Source organism: Molossus molossus, unplaced genomic scaffold (assembly GCF_014108415.1).
Source record: "Molossus molossus isolate mMolMol1 unplaced genomic scaffold, mMolMol1.p scaffold_m16_p_11, whole genome shotgun sequence".
Classification (NCBI taxonomy): Eukaryota; Metazoa; Chordata; class Mammalia; order Chiroptera; family Molossidae; genus Molossus; species Molossus molossus.
In genome coordinates this window covers 106,353,887-106,377,013 of record NW_023425346.1, presented here as the reverse complement: position 1 = coordinate 106,377,013, position 23,127 = coordinate 106,353,887, and the positions used below count along the sequence as shown (strand labels likewise).

Here is a 23,127-nt window from a genome sequence, read left to right as displayed (position 1 = left end):
AACCAGGGCCGGGGACAAACTGCAACCGAGGTTCGCTCCCTTAACAGGAACTGAACCCGGGTCTCTCTGGACCGCAGGCTGACGCTCTAACCACTGAGCCAAACTGGCCAGGGCTGGACCCTGACTTCTTACCTCCTTGGTTCACACACTGTTCTGGTTACTTGTTTCTAGAAAGATAGTCTCTAACTGGGCACTGAGGTTCTGTCTGTCAGATTCTGGAACTGGTTCTTCAGCTTCCGAGTCCAGGCCAGTGTCTTCCCGTGTCCCAGTGTCTGCTGCTCCAGGGCTCTGCTCCGCTGCCTTCTCGGGGCTGCGGGCCCTGGCACGACCCGGCTCTGAGACGGCCAGGGAATGAGCATCTCTGGGCGGGCAGGGGCGGCCGATGGCGCAGGGCAGCGCTGATTCCGACCAGGCTGAGTGCGGGTGTCCTCCGGGGCCTGAGCCCTGCTCTGCGGAAGGTCCCTCCTGGCGGGGAGGCCCTGTTACTTGGCTTGTCCTAGAGCCCACCCCAGACTCTGTTGTGTGTAGACACCTTCGGGGCTTCTGTTCCCACGGGACGAGGGACACGCTATTTCGAAAGTCCTGTTGTTTATAACAGAACTGGACTCTGAATAGATCATATCAAAGATACCTGTGTCTCACCCGTTAGGCAGCGCGCTCAGGTGAGAACACCCGTGTGGCGACACAGTTGTAGCCATTCGCACAGCTGCACCGTGGGTGCTGGGCGCTTCGTTGTGAGGGATGGTGTGGGGCAGAGGCGGGGTGCGGAGTTCCTGAGACTGCCGGGGCGCCCTGTTCTCATCCTCCTCACGTGTCCAAGCGCCCCGTAATACAGACTTCGTATAAAGAAGAGACACTGGCATTGAAACTGTGTCAAATATCAACATGATATTTTAAATTGCAAATATCAACAGGAACACATTTCTTTTTTCACTTAAAGTTTGTATTTCTTACATGTATCCAAAAATAAACAGTTAAAACCAACCAGGATGTGGGAGCGCCCAAAATGAAATACAGGTACTGACAAGTGACTCGGCTCTACCCCGAATGCAGCACCTGTTCTACTGAAGGGGTGCGGGCAGACCCGCCTGGACCGCGTGCACGGGGCTGGAGCGTCCTGGAGAACGTGTCCCATGCAGGTGGGTCCGCAGTTCTGAGCTACTCTGTGCTAGAACTGAACAAAGAAGTAATGGTGCTGGAAAGAATACAACCCAGGGCTTCTCACTGGTGGAGAAATGATCAGGAGACGGGCGAAATCAACCTGGGATGTTGGGTTGGAGTAGGAGGTATCTGTGTGAACTTAGGATTTCGGAAATACAGACCAATAGCTAGAGGCAGACGCGTGAATGTGGGAGTCGTGCGTGCTCACTGCCTGCTGGGAGGGCCCGTGACAGTGGCACCTGGAGTGAGGGGCACACTGAGCACCCAGACCTTGGTGTCTAACACAGATCTCCAAAGGAAGGAACCAGGCTCCTCGGAGAAGTGGTTGACTCCAGGGCTGTGACAGGGCCATCTTGTGGCACCAGAAAGTAAGGAAGGCTTTGAAAAAAAAGAAAAAGATGCCCTGTCTGGTGTGGCTCAGTTGGTTGGGCATCCTCCTGTGCACCCAAAGGTTGCCGGTGCGATTCTGGTCAGGACACATGCCCAGGCTGCATGCTTGATCCCTGGTTAGGGGGCGTGCAGGAGGCAGCCGATCAGTGTTTCTCTCTCACATCGATGTTTCTCTCTCTCCCTTCCTCTCTAAAAATCAATCAACAATCTTAAAAAAAAAATTAAAAAAGAAGATGGGGGAGGGGGCTTGTTAGAAAAATGTAGGAGCTGACCTAAAGGAACTCTCAATAGCCAAGCTTGAGTGACACAACAAATAATGATAGGACTGGACTCTCACACGATAGAAGTAAACACCCACAAGCCCACATCGATGTGAATAAACAGCTGATTCAGTGAGAGGTGGAGACGTGGCAGGTCCCCTTGCAGTTCTAAGAAACGGATGAGACAGGGACGTGAACCTGAAGAGTTGCTGCTGGGATCTCCCGACGGCCCAGGAGCCACGTGCCACCCAGGGCACCGACTGCCACCGACGGGGGCGCTCTCTGAGCGAACGTTGGTAGTTTGGGACTTTAAGGCATTTGTTGATTTCATCTACATCGTCAGTTATTGGCATAAACTTTCATTTAATACCCATACGGTCCATGTTGATCTCCTCCCTCATTCTTGATATTAACTGGTCTTCTCTCTTTTTTCTCATCAGTGTCGGTGGAGGTTTGTCACGTGACTGAGTTCTGTTCTGATTTCTTCTTTGCCTCATGGAGTATGTTAGTTTCCAGATACTTGGAGTGTTTCAGATACCCCTTCGTGCTGGATTTCTAGCTTAGTTTCTGTTTAGTCGGAAAACATATTTGAACGGCTGGACTTGAGTCCTTTAAAATGTACCGAGACTTATTTTATAGCCCCAAAGATGCGTATCTGGTGAATGTTCTAGGTGCTTTGAAAAAGAATGTGATGTTGTTTACAGAGTGTTTTATAAATGCCTTTCTGGTCAAGCTGGGTGATCGTGTTGTCATAGCTTTTCTGTTCTTGCTATTTTTCTGTCTACTTGTTCTAGCAATTACTAAGAGCAGGGTGTTGAAATTTCCAGCTGTAACTAGATTCGTCCATTTCTTCGTACACTTCTGTTAATTTTGTCTTCATGTAGGGAGCTCTGTTATCGGGCACATGACTGTTTGGGATTGTGTGTCCTCTTGACGAATTGACCCGTCATCCTGTGGAACGGCTTTCTCTGTCCCTGGGGAGAGCCTTTCTGTGGCATCGCCTTTGTCCCATGTGAGTGTGGCTGTTACAGCTTCCTTTTGATTCGTATTTGCACGATGTCTCTGAATTTCCATCTATTTGTATCTTTACACTTAAAATGGGTCCCTTGTAGGCAGCATTATACTCGGGTCTGTGAACCTGGGGAAGATTCATTTCACAATACCAAGTGCATGACCTCCTCTGAATCGGTCTCAGCCCTGCCTCAGCCCTGCCTCACCGATTCCTCTTTGAACCCTGGCAAAGATCGATCTTGCTTTTTTTATCCAATCACACAACCTGTGTACACCCTTTAACTGGGGGTTGGGTGGACCAGTGGATACGGTAATTGATAGACGTGGGTTGAAAGCTACCATCTTTCTGTTTGTTTTCTCTCTGTCACTTTTTTTGTTCTTTTTTCTTCTGCCTTCATTTTGGGTAATGTTTCTGAGCGTATATTTTTATTGACTTGCTGACTGGAACTTCGGGCTGCTTCGGGTTGGTAGCGGATAGCCTGCCGGCAGGTGACAGTGTGCTGCGCTCCGCACCTGGGACGCTCCGCACCTGGGGCGTAGGGCTGTGCGTCCCATGCCCCGCCTAGTCCGGGTTATTTTTGGCATTTCTTAGTACTACGATATAAATGTCTCAGTGTATTATTATCTTTGCTTCAAACAGTTCTCTTTTAGAGAAAGTCATCGCAAGAGAAGACGTCTGTTGATCTGTGGAGCTCCCACCTGCAGGCTCTCCGTTCCTGTGGGTGGAGCTGCGTTTCCGTCTGGGATTCTTTTCCTTCTGCCTGGAGGTCTCCGTGGTAGTGCTGTCCGTGCGGCTCTGCCAGCGCTGAGCATCTCTGTCCGCACCCTGCCAGTCCGCCGCTTCTGTCCCAGCTTGTGCCTGGCAGCTGGCCGCATGCAGGCTGCCCGCGCGGAGCCCGGGGAAGGGTCTCAGCCTCGCGGGGACGCCGGCGAGGAGCAGGTGTGCACGGCGTCTGGGCAAAACCCGGCTCTGGGCTGGAGCTGTTTTCATCGAGGGTAAAATACAGAAGAACCACCACCAGGGCCTCAGACCGGTGTCCCTGGAGGCGGGGAGAGGGACTCCTCTGAAATGCGAAGGCAGCCTGCCCTCTAGAAATGATTCACGGTTGAAATCAGGAAACAAATTTCAAAGGTGGGCGAGGCGAAGCCGTGCCCATGGGTAGGAGAGGCGGCTATGGCGAGCGGGTCAGTAGGCGAGGAGAAGCCGTGCCCATGGGTAGGAGAGGCGGCTATGGCGAGCGGGTCAGTAGACGAGGAGAAGCCGTGCCCATGGGTAGGAGAGGCGGCTATGGCGAGCGGGTCAGTAGGCGAGGAGAAGCCGTGCCCATGGGTAGGAGAGGCGGCTATGGCGAGCGGGTCAGTAGGCGAGGAGAAGCCGTGCCCATGGGTAGGAGAGGCGGCTATGGCGAGCGGGTCAGTAGACGAGGAGAAGCCGTGCCCATGGGTAGGAGAGGCGGCTATGGCGAGCGGGTCAGTAGGCGAGGAGAAGCCGTGCCCATGGGTAGGAGAGGCGGCTATGGCGAGCGGGTCAGTAGGCGAGGAGAAGCCGTGCCCATGGGTAGGAGAGGCGGCTATGGCGAGCGGGTCAGTAGACGAGGAGAAGCCGTGCCCATGGGTAGGAGAGGCGGCTATGGCGAGCGGGTCAGTAGGCGAGGAGAAGCCGTGCCCATGGGTAGGAGAGGCGGCTATGGCGAGCGGGTCAGTAGAGACCACAGGCGATGGAGGACAGGGAAGCGGGGACAGACGGTGTGGTTAGAGCCTGTAGTGGAAGCCACGGGAGCACAGCTGATCGCATGGATTAGGGCGACGTGAGAACGCTCGAGAAGGCGCCTGGGCGTGAGAAACAGCAGACATCCCGGGGTGACGGGCGGTCTGCCCGACATGGAGGGGTCCCTGAAGAACGTCAGTGAGGAGCATTTCCTGAGTGGAAAGACCTACGTGTACTGAAAGGTTCCTGTTTGGAGCAGAAGAAATGAAAGGAGGCTCTTACCGCCATCTTCTGAAAACGTGCTTGAATTTCAAGATTAAAAAAGTTTCTAGTGGAATCCAGACAGAATAAAGTAACAATAACAGCAGCACCATCATAACTCAGCCCCAGAGACTCTCCGGGAAGAAAACATTGCTCCGCTGACAGGTTTTCTGCAACGCAGAGGGTGGGGCATGTCTACAGATTTCAGCGAGAAATGTCTGCGAGCTAAGACTCTTATACTCAGCCAAGGTGGCCTTGTGTGAAGGATACAGTGCCACCTGAGATTGGCAAGGGTTTGCAAAACATACCATCTACATTGCCTTTAAGAAAATAGTGTTCCTTCTGACCAAGAGATGAATAAAAATTCTGAGCCTGAGAAAAATGTGTCACTGTTTCATAGGGAAATAACCAGATACAGAACCATAATCATAAAGATACTGACCACAGAGGTACAGATACGAGTCCTTGGAAACCACCTAACTAGCAGCCTTGAGGAGGGATCCCTTCCATGGTGTGCTGCCTGAGTTCCCTGGTTATGAGGAAGAGGGAAAAAAGGTCCTCAAGTAATTTAATCAAGAGCAGGAATTTGTCTCACTAGCAAAGCAACAGGTGCCAGAGGTCTCAGAAGTGCCTACGCCAGGGTCAGGAGGAGAATTTTTAGAAGTACCATTTTTTCCAGTGTATTTCTATATTTTGATGCAAAAAGTAATACATGCTCATCACAAAGTTTAAAAAGTCTCTCGTGATGCCACTGCGTGGAGCAGAGGCTTGATGTGGGAGTCCTGGACTTGTCTCGGTCTCTGACCTGTGGACCAGTGTGGTCTTAGAGAGACAGTTTGATGGGGGAGGGACAGCTGCTGTCACAAAGCCTTCTAGTCTGTGCTGCCAGGGGTGTGAAGGACATTGGAGAATGGGCTGTGATGTCGGCACAGAGAGGAGATGCAGCTGGGACCTGGTGTGGGCAAGAGGCAAGAAAAACTTGTCAGGACGTGACCAAACGTCTGCCTCTGCTGTGACATCATGGGTGACTTAAATGCTGCCCTGTGATACGCGTGCTACATTATCAGGAGAAAATGGAAACCAGTTGAGGAAAGGGGGATGACGGAGGTGGGGACGCAGGGATGATGGAGGAGAGGAGAGCTGATGCAGACTGGACGCGTTGCCGCTGGTGCGCGTGGCTGTGGGCGGGGCGGGGGTGTGTACGCATGGAAACTTGTGGGAGAAGGCCAGAGTGACTCCCTGTGACATGTTCCCCACCCATGGTGCCGTGGTTAGAAACACTGCCCTGCAGATCGTTTTCACCCATGTTCACGCGTGTTCACTACCAAGCCCCAAGTGCCCCGTGTCAGCAGAAACGCTGCCCTGCAGTTGTTTTCACCCGTGTTCACTATCAAGCCCCAAGTGCCCCGTGTCAGCAGAAACTCTGCCCTGCAGTTGTTTTCACCCGTGTTCACGCGTGTTCACTACCAAGCCCCAAGTGCCCCGTGTCAGCAGAAACTCTGCCCTGCAGGTAGTTTTCACCCGTGTTCACGCGTGTTCACTACCAAGCCCCAAGTGCCCCGTGTCAGCCAGAAACACTGCCCTGCAGATTGTTTTCACCCGTGTTCACCCGTGTTCACTACCAAGCCCCAAGTGCCCCGTGTCAGCAGAAACTCTGCCCTGCAGGTAGTTTTCACCCGTGTTCACGCGTGCTCACTACCAAGCCCCACGTGCCCCGTGTCAGCAGAAACACTGCCCTGCAGATTGTTTTCACCCGTGTTCACCCGTGTTCACTACCAAGCCCCAAGTGCCCCGTGTCAGCTGAAACGCTGCCCTGCAGATTGTTTTTACCCGTGTTCACCCGTGTTCACTACCAAGCCCCAAGTGCCCCGTGTCAGCAGAAACTCTGCCCTGCAGGTAGTTTTCACCCGTGTTCACGCGTGCTCACTACCAAGCCCCACGTGCCCCGTGTCAGCAGAAACACTGCCCTGCAGATTGTTTTCACCTGTGTTCACGCGTGCTCACTACCAAGCCCCAAGGGCCCCGTGTCAGCAGAAACACTGCCCTGCAGGTAGTTTTTACCCATGTTCACGCGTGTTCACTACCAAGCCCCAAGGGCCCCGTGTCAGCAGAAACACTGCCCTGCAGGTAGTTTTTACCCATGTTCACGCGTGTTCACTACCAAGCCCCAAGGGCCCCGTGTCAGCCAGAAACACTGCCCTGCAGATTGTTTTCACCCGTGTTCACGCGTGTTCACTACCAAGCCCAAGGGCCCCGTGTCAGCAGAAACGTCCAGATGACTGTCCTGCCGACAGGTGGAGAAACGAGTGCGAACAAGCGCGGTGCCCTGGTTCACCTCCTGACTGGTCTGTATTCTGTCTCCCCACCCAGGTCCTCCCCTGAACCGGTACACACACTGCCTCAGGCCACCTGGCGTTGACGTGGCCGTGGCCCTTGCCCATCGCTGTACTTGGATGTGTCGGCGGGACCCTGGAGCTCTGTGGGGCCTTGTCTCCGTGGAAGTTCCGAGCCACTGAGTCGCGGACAGGAAGACGCTGCCAGCGATGAGCTCCCAGAGCCATCCAGGTACGTGAGCGTGGGGTGCGGGGGGAGGGCGTCTCGGCGCTGCAGCTTGTCTCCGGCTTGTAGGCTGGTTTTGCAGGACAGTGGCCCCTGGTGGTCTGTGACAGCGCCTGGCGCAGAGTAGATTGTCCTTCGTCTCAGGACAGACGCGCGGGTAGAGCCCTGGGGAGTCCCGGGCGCAGGCTCTGCTGAGGCACACTGACTCGTGTGGCAGAGGCGTGTCCTCAGCGCTTTATCGAGGTGCTGTTGAAAGGTCAGTTTGTGATCTGGAGGGTTCATTTCCTACCCAGTGTCTTTGCTCCTGGGGGCCTTGGGCGGGTGAATCTGTGCAGGTCCTGCTGCTGGAGTGTAGTTTGTCAGGCCCTGCACGAGGCGTGTCCCCATGTTGGTCTTCCCAGCGCCCTGAAGCCTCAGGCCTGGAGGGAACAGTGCCTTGTCTGGGTCCCAGAGTTAGTGGCTGGGCGGCATTGGGAACTGCTTTGGGAGCCACGTCGGGTGGCCTTGCTTCAGAAGTGTGTTGTGGGCACACACCTTTAGGACCAGCCCAGAGCAGCTGCTGACGAAAGCCTAGGGTCCTCCTCCGCAACTCCCAGTCCTGGCCCTCGGGGCAGGTCTGCAGCAGTTCCGTCCTGTGTCCACCTCGTGGGCAGAGCTGGACCCCCTTCAGCTGCCCACACCTCTGTCAGCTGGGCTGTGGAGTCGGGGCCTGCACCTTTGGGATTGCCCAGAACCTTCCCACACTCTCCCCCGGCCCAGCTGGAGCTGTCTGAAGCCCCGGAGGGCGGTGACGCAGTCACATGCAGATAAGAAGGCTTTAACGGTCTGAGTTGTCCATGTATTGATTGATAGCATGTGTGAAACAAAATTAAGTGTCTGGATCAAAGTGTGTCAAGCAGACCTCAAGAGGTGCCCCGCTCTCCCTCCCGCCGAGGGAGCCAGGCCTCCCTCCGTGTCTGCGCACAGGGGTCCACACGCGAATGTTTTCATGACGTGCAGTCATCCCATATGCGGCTTCTGTTTTATTTTCCTTGCATTTCAATGTAGTATGAGCGTCTTTCGATGTCAGTATGTGTGTAAGTCTAGCTTCTTTGGTAGCTTGTGGATGAGTGTTTATGTGGTTGCAGCACTATTTATCGCAGCCCCAAATTGGCATCAGACAATTATTATGCATATGGTTTGTCCTTGCACTTCTGTAAGTATCTATCTGTGCTAGATTGATTCCAAGAAGCAGAATCGCTCGGTCGGTGGGCACGGTGGGTGCGCCTTTAAAACAGGAGGATTGCTCTCAGACTGCTCTGGAAACTGTCGACTTACCCTGGGTAGCCCGGGTCTCTCAGTAAAGGAAACGCATTGCTCTTTGTGCGCCTTTAAAACAGGAGGATTGCTCTCAGACTGCTCTGGAAACTGTCGACTTACCCTGGGTAGCCCAGGTCTCTCAGTAAAGGAAACGCATTGCTCTTTGTGAACTGTTCCTTTGCCCAGAAGTTTATTGTCTCCTGAAGGCATTTCTGCATTTCTGCCCAGAGCTGCGGGGCCGACCAGCATGTCCCCAGGTGCTTGTCCCAGCCTGCGAAGCCTTCTTTCCCTTTCGGCTCCTCTGCGTGAGGAGCAGAGCTGCGCTGCCGTCTCTCCTCCCAAGGGTCTGCCGTCTGTTTGTTGTAGTCGCCGACCTGTCCGGTTGCGTGTGCTGTTGCCACCGGCTGACCCCTGCCTCTCTGTCCCTCCGATGGGTTAAAGACTGCAGGCAGAGAGGGGCTGGCGCTGGCCCCGCCACAGGGTGGGCTGGGCTGTGGACCTGTGCCCTCCCCGTGTTCGGGCTGCTGTCTGTCCTGCCCGGTGGTGGACCGATCGTTGAGATTGTTTTCCTGTCTCTTTGATCACATCAGGTTTGTTTTCTAGGCGATTCCTTGAGTCTGTGTCAGTTAATTCCGTCCCCGCTGTCTAGCATTGCAGTGCACCCTTTTACAGTTCTGTTCTGTTTAGTGATTTTAGAGAAATTAATACTCACTTCCTTAGTGTGCCATTTTGAACAGGAAGTTTCTAATGTCTCTTCTTCAACCCAAGGAGGAGCCCTGTCTCTGTCTCATCCTCTCTGGACCCAGACTGTTCAGCCTCCCTGGCCATGGGCCCCCATCTCCCTCATCATCTAAATGTCTTTTCTCTGGCTGTGCCCCAATCCTACCTTGCCCTCAGGGGCCCTCACTGTCCCCCAGGGACCCTCACACATCCCTGGGCCTTCACTGTCCCCCCGGGGCCTTCACTGTCCCCCCGGGGCCTTTAATGACCCCTGGGAGCCTCACTGTCCCCACCCCAGGAGCATCATTGCCCCCCACGGGGACCCTCACTGACCCCTCCGGGGCCCTCACTATAATCCCGCGGCTCTCACTGTCCTTCGAGGCCTCACGGTCCCCCCAGGCCCTCACTGTCCCCTGAGGCCTTCACTGACCCCAGGGCACTCACTGTCCCCCCGGGGCTCTTCACTGACCCCCCAAGGCCTTCACTCACCATGGGGCCCTCACTGTCCCCCCCCACCCACACTGTCCCCCCCCAACCCTCACTGTCCCTCCCCAACCCTCACGTACCCCCCCAGGCCCTCACTGTCCCCCTGAACCCTCGCTGCTGTCCCCTTCCTCCTGCATACTTTCAGTGCAGTTTGCCTTTGCTGCGATGATAAAATGACCTTTTTATTTGATGTGTGTGATTCTCTGTTCTGTTTTCCTTTCACACTCCCTCTGGTGGGTGAGGCGCGCATTAGGGTTTTATTGCCGAGCTTTATGAACGCCACAGAGCCGGGCCCTGGTTCCCTGACGTAAAGCCGCTACTGCTGGGGTTTTATCGTTCTCAATCAATGCTTGTACTGGTGTGAGCAGCCTGCCCAAGGGGCCTGGATTGACTCAGCCCCACAGAACTCTTCTTGGACAGTAAAGATTGGGAAGAGGCTCTGAAATACTGTGTTTATTGCCTAATTCCATGCTCCAAACCTTTTCCTGTTGGGATGTGCTAAACAGATCAGGATAGATGCATAGGACACAGGGCTCCTGCCTGGACGGCGCATCTCTGCCTGAGATGGAGGGACATTGACCCCATGTGGGCCTATTGCCAGACACATGGAGGCTTCCTTTCCTCCCCCACTTTTGTTCCCTCTCATGCAGACTGCAGGTTGACCCATGAGCAGTGTACAGGGAGTGCTGTGCTGGGAGTGGGAGCCCGGGAGCGCTGTGCTGGGAGTGGGAGCCCGGGAGCTCTGTGCTGGGAGTGGGAGCCCGGGAGCGCTGTGCTGGGAGTGGGAGCCCGGGAGCGCTGTGCTGGGAGTGGGAGCCCGGGAGCGCTGTGCTGGGAGTGGGAGCCCGGGAGCGCTGTGCTGGGAGTGGGCCGGGAGCGCTGTGCTGGGAGTGGGAGCCCGGGAGCGCTGTGCTGGGAGTGGGAGCCCGGGAGCGCTGTGCTGGGAGTGGGCCGGGAGCGCTGTGCTGGGAGTGGGAGCCCGGGAGCGCTGTGCTGGGAGTGGGAGCCCGGGAGCGCTGTGCTGGGAGTGGGACCCCGGGAGCTCTGTGCTGGGAGTGGGAGCCCGGGAGCGCTGTGCTGGGAGTGGGAGCCCGGGAGCGCTGTGCTGGGAGTGGGAGCCCGGGAGCGCTGTGCTGGGAGTGGGAGCCCGGGAGCGCTGTGCTGGGAGTGGGAGCCCGGGAGCTCTGTGCTGGGAGTGGGAGCCCGGGAGCGCTGTGCTGGGAGTGGGAGCCCGGAGCGCTGTGCTGGGAGTGGGACCCCGGAGCTCTGTGCTGGGAGTGGGAGCCCGGGAGCGCTGTGCTGGGAGTGGGAGCCCGGGAGCGGCTGTGCTGGGAGTGGGAGCCCGGGAGCGCTGTGCTGGGGAGTGGGAGCCCGGGAGCGCTGTGCTGGGAGTGGGAGCCCGGGAGCGCTGTGCTGGGAGTGGGAGCCCGGGAGCGCTGTGCTGGGAGTGGGAGCCCGGGAGCGCTGTGCTGGGAGTGGGAGCCCGGGAGCGCTGTGCTGGGAGTGGGAGCCCGGGAGCGGCTGTGCTGGGAGTGGGAGCCCGGGAGCGGCTGTGCTGGGAGTGGGGAGCCCGGGAGCGCTGTGCTGGGAGTGGGAGCCCGGGAGCGCTGTGCTGGGATGGGAGCCCGGGAGCGCTGTGCTGGGAGTGGGAGCCCGGGAGCGGCTGTGCGGGAGTTGGGAATCCCGGGAGTGGGAGCCCGGGAGCGGCTGTGCTGGGAGTGGGAGCCCCGGGAGCTCTGTGCTGGGAGTGGGAGCCCGGGAGCGCTGTGCTGGAGTTGGGACCCGGAGGTCTGTGCGGGATTGGTCCCCGGGAGCGCTGTGCTGGGGAGTGGGAGCCCGGGAGCTCTGTGCTGGGAGTGGGAGCCCGGGAGCTCTGTGCTGGGAGTGGGAGCCCAGTGTGCCGGAGCGCTGTGCTGGGAGTGGGAGCCCGGGAGCTCTGTGATGGGAGTGGGAGCCCGGGAGCTCTGTGCTGGAGTGGGAGCCCGGGAGCGCTGTGCTGGGAGTGGGAGCCCGGGAGCGCTGTGCTGGGAGTGGGCCGGGAGCGCTGTGCTGGGAGTGGGAGCCCGGGAGCGCTGTGCTGGGAGTGGGACCCCGGGAGCGCTGTGCTGGGAGTGGGAGCCCGGGAGCGCTGTGCTGGGAGTGGGAGCCCGGGAGCTCTGTGCTGGGAGTGGGAGCCCGGGAGCTCTGTGCTGGGAGTGGGAGCCCAGTGTGCCGGGAGCGCTGTGCTGGGAGTGGGAGCCCGGGAGCTCTGTGCTGGGAGTGGGAGCCCGGGAGCTCTGTGCTGGGAGTGGGAGCCCGGGAAGCGCTGTGCTGGGAGTGGGAGCCCGGGAGCGCTGTGCTGGGAGTGGGCCGGGAGCGCTGTGCTGGGAGTGGGAGCCCGGGAGCGCTGTGCTGGGAGTGGGAGCCCGGGAGCTCTGTGCTGGGAGTGGGAGCCCGGGAGCTCTGTGCTGGGAGTGGGAGCCCAGTGTGCCGGGAGCGCTGTGCTGGGAGTGGGAGCCCGGGAGCTCTGTGCTGGGAGTGGGAGCCCGGGAGCTCTGTGCTGGGAGTGGGAGCCCGGGAGCGCTGTGCTGGGAGTGGGAGCCCGGGAGCGCTGTGCTGGGAGTGGGCCGGGAGCGCTGTGCTGGGAGTGGGAGCCCGGGAGCGCTGTGCTGGGAGTGGGAGCCCGGGAGCTCTGTGCTGGGAGTGGGAGCCCAGTGGGCCGGGAGCTCTGTGCTGGAAGTGGGAGCCCGGGAGCGCTGTGCTGGGAGTGGGACCCCGGGAGCGCTGTGCTGGGAGTGGGAGCCCGGGAGCTCTGTGCTGGGAGTGGGAGCCCGGGAGCTCTGTGCTGGGAGTGGGAGCCCGGGAGCGCTGTGCTGGGAGTGGGAGCCCGGGAGCGCTGTGCTGGGAGTGGGAGCCCGGGAGCGCTGTGCTGGGAGTGGGAGCCCGGGAGCGCTGTGCTGGGAGTGGGAGCCCGGGAGCTCTGTGCTGGGAGTGGGAGCCCGGGAGCGCTGTGCTGGGAGTGGGAGCCCGGGAGCGCTGTGCTGGGAGTGGGAGCCCGGGAGCGCTGTGCTGGGAGTGGGAGCCCGGGAGCGCTGTGCTGGGAGTGGGAGCCCGGCAGGCTTACTGAGAACCAGAAGCCTTCTGCTGCCTCTAACACCGCCTGTGCCTGCCCTGCAGTTCACTTGCTTTGTACCATTTCTGCAGAGGAGCAGCCAGGGCCCATGATGGGCGGACGTTCAGGACCTGTATGTGCCCACGCCGACCTGACTCTTGATAGAGAACTGGTTGAGCAGGATGGAATCGGGAAACTCGGGTGTCCTATCTCCCCCTGCATCTCGCGAAGAGGTGTGTACTGAGTTTAGTTAAAAGTCAATGACTGTTTCGGGGGAAACTTGTATATTTAAGATCAGTGTTTTAATTTGGACCATTCTCTGGTTTCTTAACATTCTGTTGAGTCTGACATACCCTATCCACACAAAAGCTAAAAAGTCTGTCAACAATAGCTTGGTTAAGTCTTGACAGGGTTTGGTTTCTTTAGAACCTGGTAAGATTTTCACCCAGAGGTCTTCCTGGAGGAGGCTCCGCCCTGTGCTGGTCTGAGCTGGGGTGGCTCCCTCGGTCTGGTGCTCCCGTCTTCCTGTGCTTGGTCTTGAGTCTGTTCATTGCAAAAAGAGTGGCTGCCAAGATTATTACACTTTAATATAGAAGTTACCTTAGAAAGAAAACTTTTTTTGTCATTTAAATCATGCTTTGCAATGATAGAATGTTTCAGAGATTCTGCAAAGTTTTAAGGCCTTTAAAAAGAGAAAATGAATTTTGAGGACCTGCAGTTAGCACAGAGAAGACATCAATTTCAAGCTGCTGGTGCCAGGCGGCTTCTGGACCCTGAGTGAGGCCTTGGGTCACAAGAAGTGGCTGATGGGAGAGCTGGGGAGTGCACAGTGGCCGTGCCTGAGCAGGGGCGGTGCGCTGCTGGTCACAGGAGTGCTGGGTGCTCAGCCAGGAGCTGGGCCTGGTTCACGCCCAGCAGAAGACAGAGCAGCGCTGACAGCTGGACAAGAGCTTCCAGACTTTTCTGTGAAGTCAGGAGAAAGTTCCTGGCTCTGGGAGCTGGGGGAGTCCTGGCAGGGCCGCCTGGAGGACGAGGGGAGGGCAGACCAGGGCTGACACCGGGCCGCCCTGCAGGTGCATCGGAGGGAAGACAGAACTTGAATGTGGGCGGACTCGCCACGCGCTCTGGTTCTGCTGCTCTTGGAGGGAGGGTTTCAGAAATGCCCGAGCCCTCCCCGAGGCCTGGGGCCCTCTCGAGCCTCGGATGCTTTGTAGCTTGAGCTGTCACTCCCCATCCTCTGAGACATCCACTCTTGGGGAGCTTCATCAGTCAGGGTTTGTTCTGGAAATCAGGGAGACAGAGCGACTTCTCTTTCAACCCACTGCTTTTTTTAATCCTCAAATTGTGTTTTGTCTTTAAAAATCCCGCATACTCAGTCATTATGAAGAGCTCAGAAAACTCCCTGTCAGTGGCGCATTGATGGTTTGTTTTGGCAATTCTCTGAACATTCTTACAGTTTGTGGAGCATTTGCATTTCTGTCCTTTTCCATAGCCACATTGTAGAAATGCAAATTTCTGAGTTCTGAGATGCTGAATGTGGGATGATTAGTGACATTGAAATTTAAGAATGAGTTCCCCGTAGGATCCGACACACAAATCCCCATCAGAGACCGCCAAGTGCAGCTTGGGGCCGGGACCCGGATGCTGTGATTGGGGCGCCGGTGGAGTGCAGCTTGGGGCCGGGACCGGATGCTGTGATCGGGGCGCCGGTGGAGTGCAGCTTGGGGCCGGGACCGGATGCTGTGATCGGGGCGCCGGTGGCAGGGCAGGTCCACGCGAACAGGGTGCAGGTGCGCCGCCACCTCCCCACGCTGGGCTGGGGCAGAGCGCTGGTGCGCAGATCTGCTCCCTTCCCGGTGCTCAGGACTTGCAGTGAGAAGCACGTTGGGTGGTGCCTGCCCCAGGTCGGAGCCTGCTGCGCGGAGGCCAGAATGAATGGCCTTTGTTCCGAGCCATGCTCTCTAGTTAGTTTATTTGTTTTGCACGAAACCCTGTGTAGGGAGCTCTAATGACATTATTCCCGTTTTATAGCTAAATAAGTCAGCGTTTACTGCTGTCAGTGCTTAGCCAATCAGAGGCCAACCCGGAACCAGAGTGGGTCATCTGTCCTTAAGGGCCACGAACCCCCTGCTGGCAGATGCAGGGCTCACTGGGCCTGACTAGGAGTTAGTCCTGCCCGTGTGCATGGAGCTCCCAGGCCAGGGAGAGGCACCTGGGCCCTTGGTACAGCGTGATGCATGTGTTGAGAGGGGACAGGCAAGGGTACACTGAGCTGACAGCGGAGCAGGGCTCCCTGCCCTAGGTGGGCTTTCGAGGGCTGGGCCCAGCCCCTGGAGGTGAGAGCTGGCTTGGAGGAGGAAGGAGCTTGAGAGTGGAGGGTGGGCGTCGGGAGCAGGGAGGGCTGCTGCCACGTAGGTTGACGTGGTCCATGGCCCTGTAGGTGTGGAGAAGGGACTGTGGGCCTTGATACCCTGCTCCCTGCACTGTGCCCTTTGTTGGGACACACAGGGTGCGTGTCCCCTCAGTTTAGATGAGTGTGGTTTTGCTGGTGAACTTCTCGGCTTTGCACTGCTTGCGACATGTCGTGAGTGTGTTAGGAACTCCCTTGACCGCTCTGCCTGTCCCAAGCAAGCTGGGAGCGAGGCTTGCTGGCAGCTGGTGTGCCAGGCTCATTTGGGAGGTTTGGGTTGAAACTTCCACTGAACGGCCTTTTAGTTGCTTATTTCATGAGAACATGATAAAAAATGGACACTGTTAGGGAATTATAATGATAAAGAAAAAAAACAAATGAGGGAAATAGCTAGACCTTTTAGAATGGTATCTGACCGCGTGTTAAACTGGCTTTCAGGCACTGAGTACGATGTTGCCTTCATGAAGGAGTGATAAGCAGTATGTGAACGGGAAGAGATAAACCAAAGAACTTACACGCCTGCATGCACAGCCAGCGGACATAGATTGTAGGTGGGGAAAGCAGAAGAGGGCTGGGAGCAGGGCGGAGGGGGTCAATGGGGCAAAAGTGTGGACACCTGTAATACTTTCAACAATTAAGAAAAAAGAAAGAAATCTATCCTGTTCTTTTCCTGCTCGCCCCTCCCTCCACTCCCCGTCCTGCCGACCCACAGAAACGGAAAAGACCACCTCTGCCTCCTGGGGCTGAGGCGTTGGCAGGCGGGAGCCTGGGCAGCAGGACCCCCACGCGTGCAGGTGCCTCCCGGGAAGACCTTCAGGGTGTGACTCTGGGGCCTCTGCCAGAGTCATGAGCCCAGACACCCCCCCTCCTGCGGGACTCAGGCTCCGTTACCCTTTACTGCCCCCATGTCCTCACTGCTGTTACCCCTGGTCCTACCTGGTAACCGGACGTTCCATGTTGAAATGCAGCATTAGAACTTTTGGGATTTTTACATGAAGAACAATGTTCAACAGTACAACCATTTTCTAACTTTTACTAATACTGCAAACTTCTGCAAAGTTGCACTGCTTATTTAAAAGTGATATCTATTTTAAAATGAAATGCAATGCACTGCTCTCACATCTGTTTATTTGAAGGCGCATTTGTGAAGAGTTGGTCCGGCTGGTGGAAGCGTCTGGATGGTCAACCCGTGCGGTCACGGTTGGGGAGCTGGCTTTCTGCACACAGCTCCCTACATCCCGAGGCCCAGGGCTCGACGCACCGATGCTCAGGCTTGTCATCGGCCTGCGCGAGGCCTGTTGTGACCCGGTCGGCGATGTGTTCTTTGAGCTCTCAGCTCCTGGGCCGTTTCTGAGACGGTGGCTTCTCCCGAGCCGGTGTTCGGGGCTGAAGCCAGAGGCAGCCCGGGGCTTTCGGAGCAGAGGCGCTCCTGGGTCGTCTGCATTCCCAGCCACGTGGATCCCTTTGAAGCACACTTGGATCTTCCCAGGAAACCCTTTGTAGAAAGTGGACTTTCTTTGTGAGCGTGTTTTTCACAGACCTGTTGACCGAGTATGACTTGTGCGGTGCCGCTGTTGTTAAGGACATTTCCACGGACTGTTCCGAGAGCCCCTAACCTGCTCAGGCCCATCACAGTGGGGTCCAGGGGCGAGCCTCCGGTGTCACACCGTGTGATGGAGGGTTTCCGACGTTCCTCTTCGGGTTCACATTGGTCTCATCCAGCTTGAGGCGTCACTCTTCATCACGGTCCGACACAACCCAAATCCGCCGGCGCTTGGTGTTGCCCAGCGCGTCCAGGCCCGAGTGCCCACCGCCGCGTGGCTGTGTGACAGCATGCCCTTCCCTTCTGGGTCATTCTCGCTCGGGTCCATCCCTTCTGGGTCATTCTAGCTCAGGTCCACCCCTTCCGGGTCAGTCTCGCTTGGGTCCACCCCTTCCCGGTCACTGTCGCTCGGGTCCACCCCTTCCGGGTCACTCTCGCTCGGGTCCACCCCTTCCCGGTCACTCTCGCTCAGGTCCTCTCACTCGGGTCCATGGCACCACCTGCTTTGCTTTAGCCTGGTTGCAAGGATCAGCAGAGGGAGGAGGGTGGGGCGTGTGGTTTCCGAGTGTGCCGAGGACTTGAGAAGGTGCTAGGGGACACTGAGCCATTGGGCAGAGCTTTTCATTGGGAAGTCCAGTCGTCTGTCTGCTCTCACATCTCTCTGTGACCCTGTTCCTTCTGTTACCCCTGGTTGGTAGTATTTTGTGAACATGACTTCTCACTGTGGTGTGGAAGGTGGGGGGGGGTGTCCTCTGGCAGGCGAGTGGCATAGGTCTGTCGCTCTGTGGCCAGCTTGGCATGGCTGTGGTTCTTGGGAGCGCTGGGGTGTCTTGCCGGTGGGGTAGCAGCAGCACCTGGCAGGAGGTCAGTGCCCTGGACACTGCGGTGACTGTCCCAGCTCAGAGGCACCGGGGATTCCTACTCTGCTCGCTTGTGGGCCGGGTCCCTCTTCCTTCCTCTGTGCTCAGCTGGCCAGCAGCTCTGTCCAGGGTGAAACTCACAGCCTGGAGGCCCTGGCCTGGACCAAGCTGACTTGGTGGTTCTCGGCTGGGCTTTTCTTGACCTCTCCATGGGGCCATAGGACTTGATGCAGAGCTGGGTGGGGGTGGGGGACTCTTTGTGTTTGGGGGTGCCCTTATGTCTTTTGATATTACATTGATCCTGTTACGAGTGGAGTTGGTGTACCTGTTTGCACAGGTGTGGCCTCAGCGTTGGATTGTGGTTCCTGAGGAGATGGTGTTTTCTTTTTCTTAATGCTGTGCCCAGCAGTTTGGGAAACTCTGGGCATGTGTGTGACCCGATGGGCTGGGCCTGCTCTGGCTGAGAGATACTATTTCTAACGTCAGTACTACTTACGAGAAGAAAAGAACAATTTGGGTCTGTCTCGAGTTACTTAAATTGCCAGAGAGAACATTGTTTTAATGTTTCTCAACAGTTTCCAGTTCTGAAATATTGGGGCTTCACCTGGGGGATGGGCAGGGGGCGGGGCTGGGTGAGCCAGTGGGCAGAGGCAGCCCTGTGTTCGTTGGCGTCTGCGTGTGCCCATGCCATCTCTGCTGAAGGAACGTCTTTGGGATTTCTTGGCCTAGCCTGGTTCCCTCCTAAGAGCGGGGCCAAGTTGGCTTGTGCAGGCCCTGGCCCTTCAGAAGGACACCTGGCTTTTGGGTTTTGCCTTCAGGTGGCACCTGTGTCGCAACATGAGAGAGGTTAGCAGTGTGGCCAGTAGTTGATCTTGTGTCTTTCTCCCTCTGGAGGCCTCCACTGGGGCCGTGGGGTCAGCGTTCCAAGTAGGATGGCCCCTGTACTGACAGTCACGACCCAGACCGTATAACAGAAAGGGGTGGCATCCAGAGTATCCCGGGCCTGGCCCCCGCACTGGGTGGATGGGCACACTCCTTCTCAGCTGGGGAGTTTTGGGTCCAAGCCTTCATCTGGACAGGCGTGGACAGGCAGCTCATTGAGTTCGTTCCTATATTCATTTTGAGACATGGGTTAAAATCCATCGAGATAACATCTTTACCATTGTTTCTACAAGCCAGCTCCACGTTTCTGGTTTATGTAAACTAAATACATCGTTTTCACAAGTTTTTGTTAAATACAGGTTTCCTATGCTCACAGCTCTTTTTGGACACCTTTCAAATCAGTTCTGCAGTATGTCCCTGCTAGAAGCAGGGCTGTGTCACTGGGACATGGAAGCCACGCTCCGGGGCTGGGCCACAAGGCTGATCCCACTCCAGAACCGTCTCGAGGCCCCGTGCTGGGGCCTGTGCAGTGCTCTGTGGTGGAGCCTCACTCTGACCTTGGACGCTTACGGACTCTTCTGGGTTGACTGAGCTCAGAGTCCACGGAACACAGTGGCTTCATCAGCTGTGTGACACATGTTAGAATCCACGGAGAACCCACGATAGCTGTGGCAGGTTGAGAAAACCGCCTGGAAAAATAACACAAAGTCATTTTCTCATATTTTATATAGTGATATGTGAATTTTGAACATCAATTTTTAGTTTGGGATTTAAAAATCAAACATGAGTAAACTTTGAACTTGAATGCACCATTGTTATTTATTAGCACGTGAGTTAGCGAGTCCGTGGTTACTGGGCGGGGGCGTTGGAGGGTCACACAGAACTTGGGGTGCTCTGCAGAGGCTGGAAAGGTGTCACATCAAAGGGGTTTTAGGGACTGTTTGGAAAAAGCCAGGCGGGGGATGTGGCCAGGCTGGGGGGAAGGGGGAGAAGAGGGTGACAGGAGAGAGGTAAGGGAGGGGAGCCAGGCAGATCCCTGGGGTACACCAGCTTTGGGTTTCCAGGAGGTGACCTGGGAGGTCTCGGAGCAATTCCTGTGGGGACCAAGGTCTCACCTATGTGGCTAGTGGCATGGACCCCCTGGCTGAGGGCTGGGGTCTCACTGCTCTTTGTGGCCCCCAGCTCTTCTCTGAGCCGCCTGGGCTCAGGGCCAGTGGGCAGGGCTGGGCCGGCCTTACTCCGGCCATCGCGTGGCGCCTTCTGCCTGCCGGCCTGTGCTCGGCCGTCTTGGCTTCTTTCCCCGGCGCAGCCCCTGTGGTCGCGCACCTGCGGCTTCCCTTCCGTTTCTCCCCCCTGCAGACACAGCAGTGCCCAGGCGCAAGCCCGTGCCCTTGTTCTCTTTGGTCATCACGTGTCCCCGCCTGGGCGGGCCCGGGCCGCTTGTCTGTTCCCCAGTGGCGGTCTGCAGCCCTCAGCCGCGGCAGCTGTCCTGTGGCCGGGCTCGCACCGTTCCTGGAAAGCCTGGCCTCACACAGCCAGGGCCGGGCGCATCCGGTCCCCTCTGTCGCCGTATGTTTGGGAGCAGAAACTGGCTCTGGGTGGATCTGGGAAGAGCCAGGAAATGTCAGGCCCAGCAGTGGCCATCTGACTTGCTCCACCACCGCGTGTAACTGAGACAGAGGCATTTGATTTGTTTTCCTTGTCTGCCAAATGCGGGCCTCGTTCTGCCGACTCTCACGAGTCCTGGTCCCTTCCGGTTAAGAAGAGGTAGCTGGCAGGGCTGTCCAGAGAGGGGCTCCCGCGGGGGGATGGAGGCGGGGAGGGCCCGTGCTCCCAGCAGTGTGGTGCTGGCCCCGGTCCAGCCCCCAGCCCCCAGGGCTGAGTTTCTGCTGAGTCCTGGGGCACCTGGCGGAGGCGGCCTGGAGAAGAGCTTCCGCTGCCCTCCCCGGGCTGCTGTGTGACGGATCAGCTCCGCAGTGGAGTCGGGCCGAGTGCTGCGGGAGGCCATGATTTTCACACCTGTGCGAGAAGGGTGCCCTTGACCCACGTGCTCTTCCTTCCCGAGACCCAGAGCCCGTCTGACCAGAAGGACATCGAGTCCCAGGAGAGGCACGTCCGTTACGGTCCCTGCCCGGTCTCCCAGTACTGCCAGGGCCACCAAAGACAAGGGCAACCTGAGAAGCTGTCACAGCTCAGAGGACCCACGGAGACAGGAATACAGTGCGGGATCTTGGATGGGTCCCGGGATGGGCAAAGGGCTCGGGAAACCAAGGAAACCTGGCAGAAATGCCAGCTTCAGTTCCTAATGACATGTCACAACTGGTTCATTCACTGGGACCCGTGAGCCATTATATCGTGAGCTGTGACGTGGGGCACTGGGTGCAGGCTGGAGGCAGGGTGTGTGGGACTGTACTGTCTGCTCATTTCCTAGTAGTCGTGGTCAAGTGAGCAGAAACAGTAAAGGAGACTGTAGGTGCTCCCGCCGCAGTGGCGGTGCCCCGGAGATGCATCCGCATCTGCTTTGAAGCCTCTCTTTTGGGGATTCTTCTAAATTGGTGCAAAATTGGTTTGTGGTCCGTTTCTGTGGTTGTGCATGGTCGCCACACCTTCACGCTGGTGGACACAGCCTTGTTTCCAGCCCCCCCTGCGCCGTGAGGTGCGGGCGTGACTGCACCCTCCTGGGCTTCCATGCGGGCAGGGGTCTGGGAGAGAGCACGGCCTCCGCGTTTTCACGGAAGGCACGCCCGCCAGCCCACAGCCCACCGGAGCGTCCGGCACCCGAGACCCCATGCGCCCCGCCCGATCCCCACACCGCCCGCCCTGCCCTGGGAGTCACCTTCCAGCTTCTAACAAGTGGGTTCGCATTTCCTGTGTTTGAACTTGGTATGAATCTTCCTAAGAGGTTTGGGCTTTTTGTCTGGCTTCCTTCACTTGACCCTATGCCTATGCGGGTTTCTGGCGGAGTGACTTCCAGCCGTGTGTTCACTCCCATGGGTGAGTGCATGGTGTTCGCCACGTGGACATGTCTGTCTGCCTGTTCAGTTGTTGAGGGCTTTTGGGTGGTGTCTAGTTTGGGTGGCACATCTCACGCTACTAAGCCGTTCTTGTGTGTGTGTTGGGGCTGCGCAAGTACGCCTTTCTGTTGATGAGGCGTGTGTGTGCCAAACGGGTCCCACTGAATGTCCCCATTGATGCTCTGACGGACAGTGACCCGGGGCTGCGCCCCGCTGTGCTGGGCCCTTCGTTCTTTGTTACTGTGGCTGCTGTGGCCTCTGACTGTCCTCATTGCTCAAGACGCTGAGCATCTCCGCACTCGGACTGACAGGGAAGTGACGTGCCTGTTCTAGGCTTTTGCTCCCTTAAAGACATGGGTTGTCTTTATTTTTCTCAGTGACCAGAGCAGTTACTTGTATGCACGAGGGAGAAGTTCTTTGTTGGTTATTTATTCCCTTTGCCATTTTCCCTCTGACTATGGTTTCCCTTTGACTGTGGGCTGCCTTTTCACTGTCTTCATGATGCTCTTTGATGAACAGATGTTCCTAATTTTAACATCGTCCAATTTGTTGGTCATTTCATTGAAGCTTCCTTGAAGGTCATGGAGATGCTCTGTGTTATTTTCCGGGAGGTTTGTTGTTTGGCCACTCACATTGGGATCTCCGGCCTGCCCGGAACTGGTTTTTTAAGAAACATGGTGTGACGTGGTAACTGAGGTTACTTTTCCCGTTAGGGTGTTCAGTTGGCCTGACACGTGTATGAGAACGATTCCCCTTTTCCCCGCGGCTCGAGGTGCTGCCTCACCGCAGGCAGGTTTCTGTGTATCGGGGTGCGTTTCTGGAGTTTATTGTGGTCCACTGGATGGGCCTGTTTCTGCACAACACTGTCTTACTGACGTGTAGCTTGGTAATTAGTCACGATGTCTGGTAATGTGGGTCCTCCAGCTCCTGATCGTTTCAAAGGTGGCCTTGGTTCTTCGTCACCCTTTGCATTTCCATATGAATTTTATGGTCAGCTCTTCCGTTTCAACAGAACACTGGGACCTCTATTGGAAGTGCATTGGTTTGCATATAAAATCAATTTGATTGGAATCGTCCCATTCGTGAATGTATCTTTCTATTTGTTTGGGTCTTCTTTAATTTCTTCAGTTACAGTTTGTAGATCACAGTGTAGAGGTCTTTCATTTCTTCGGCTAGATTTACTTCTTGGTAGTTTTTTCAATACTGGATTGCTTTTAAAATTTTATTTTTTTGTTTGCGTGTTTGTAATTAGAAGTGTAGCCCATTTTTGTGTAGCTGTCTTTTCTCTAGACAGCTTGCACAGTCGGCTAATTTTGATACTAGCTTAATTGTAGGTTCTTCTGGGATTTTTAGCGGATATTGCTAGTGATTGTTGTATTTCTTCTGCACTAATTTTAAACCTATTTGTCTTTTCCTTGCTTTGTCTGGAGCCTACTCTTCGCAGAACCGGTGCCAGTGGACACCTCTGTCCT

At 56.6% G+C, this 23,127-nt stretch overlaps 1 protein-coding gene across 1 annotated transcript in view; it reads left to right on the top strand.

Moving 5' to 3' along the window:
* The first annotated feature begins 977 nt into the window (after positions 1-977).
* HDAC4 (histone deacetylase 4) overlaps positions 978-23,127 on the top strand; it is a 208,652-nt gene continuing 186,502 nt past the window's right edge. Inside the window, exons 1-4 of the mRNA XM_036254080.1 lie at positions 978-1,139; positions 2,696-2,823; positions 3,463-3,762; positions 7,162-7,356. Of these exons, the coding sequence (XP_036109973.1) occupies positions 7,335-7,356 (22 nt within the window). The 5' untranslated portion in view covers positions 978-1,139; positions 2,696-2,823; positions 3,463-3,762; positions 7,162-7,334. The remainder of the gene's footprint in view (positions 1,140-2,695; positions 2,824-3,462; positions 3,763-7,161; positions 7,357-23,127) is intronic.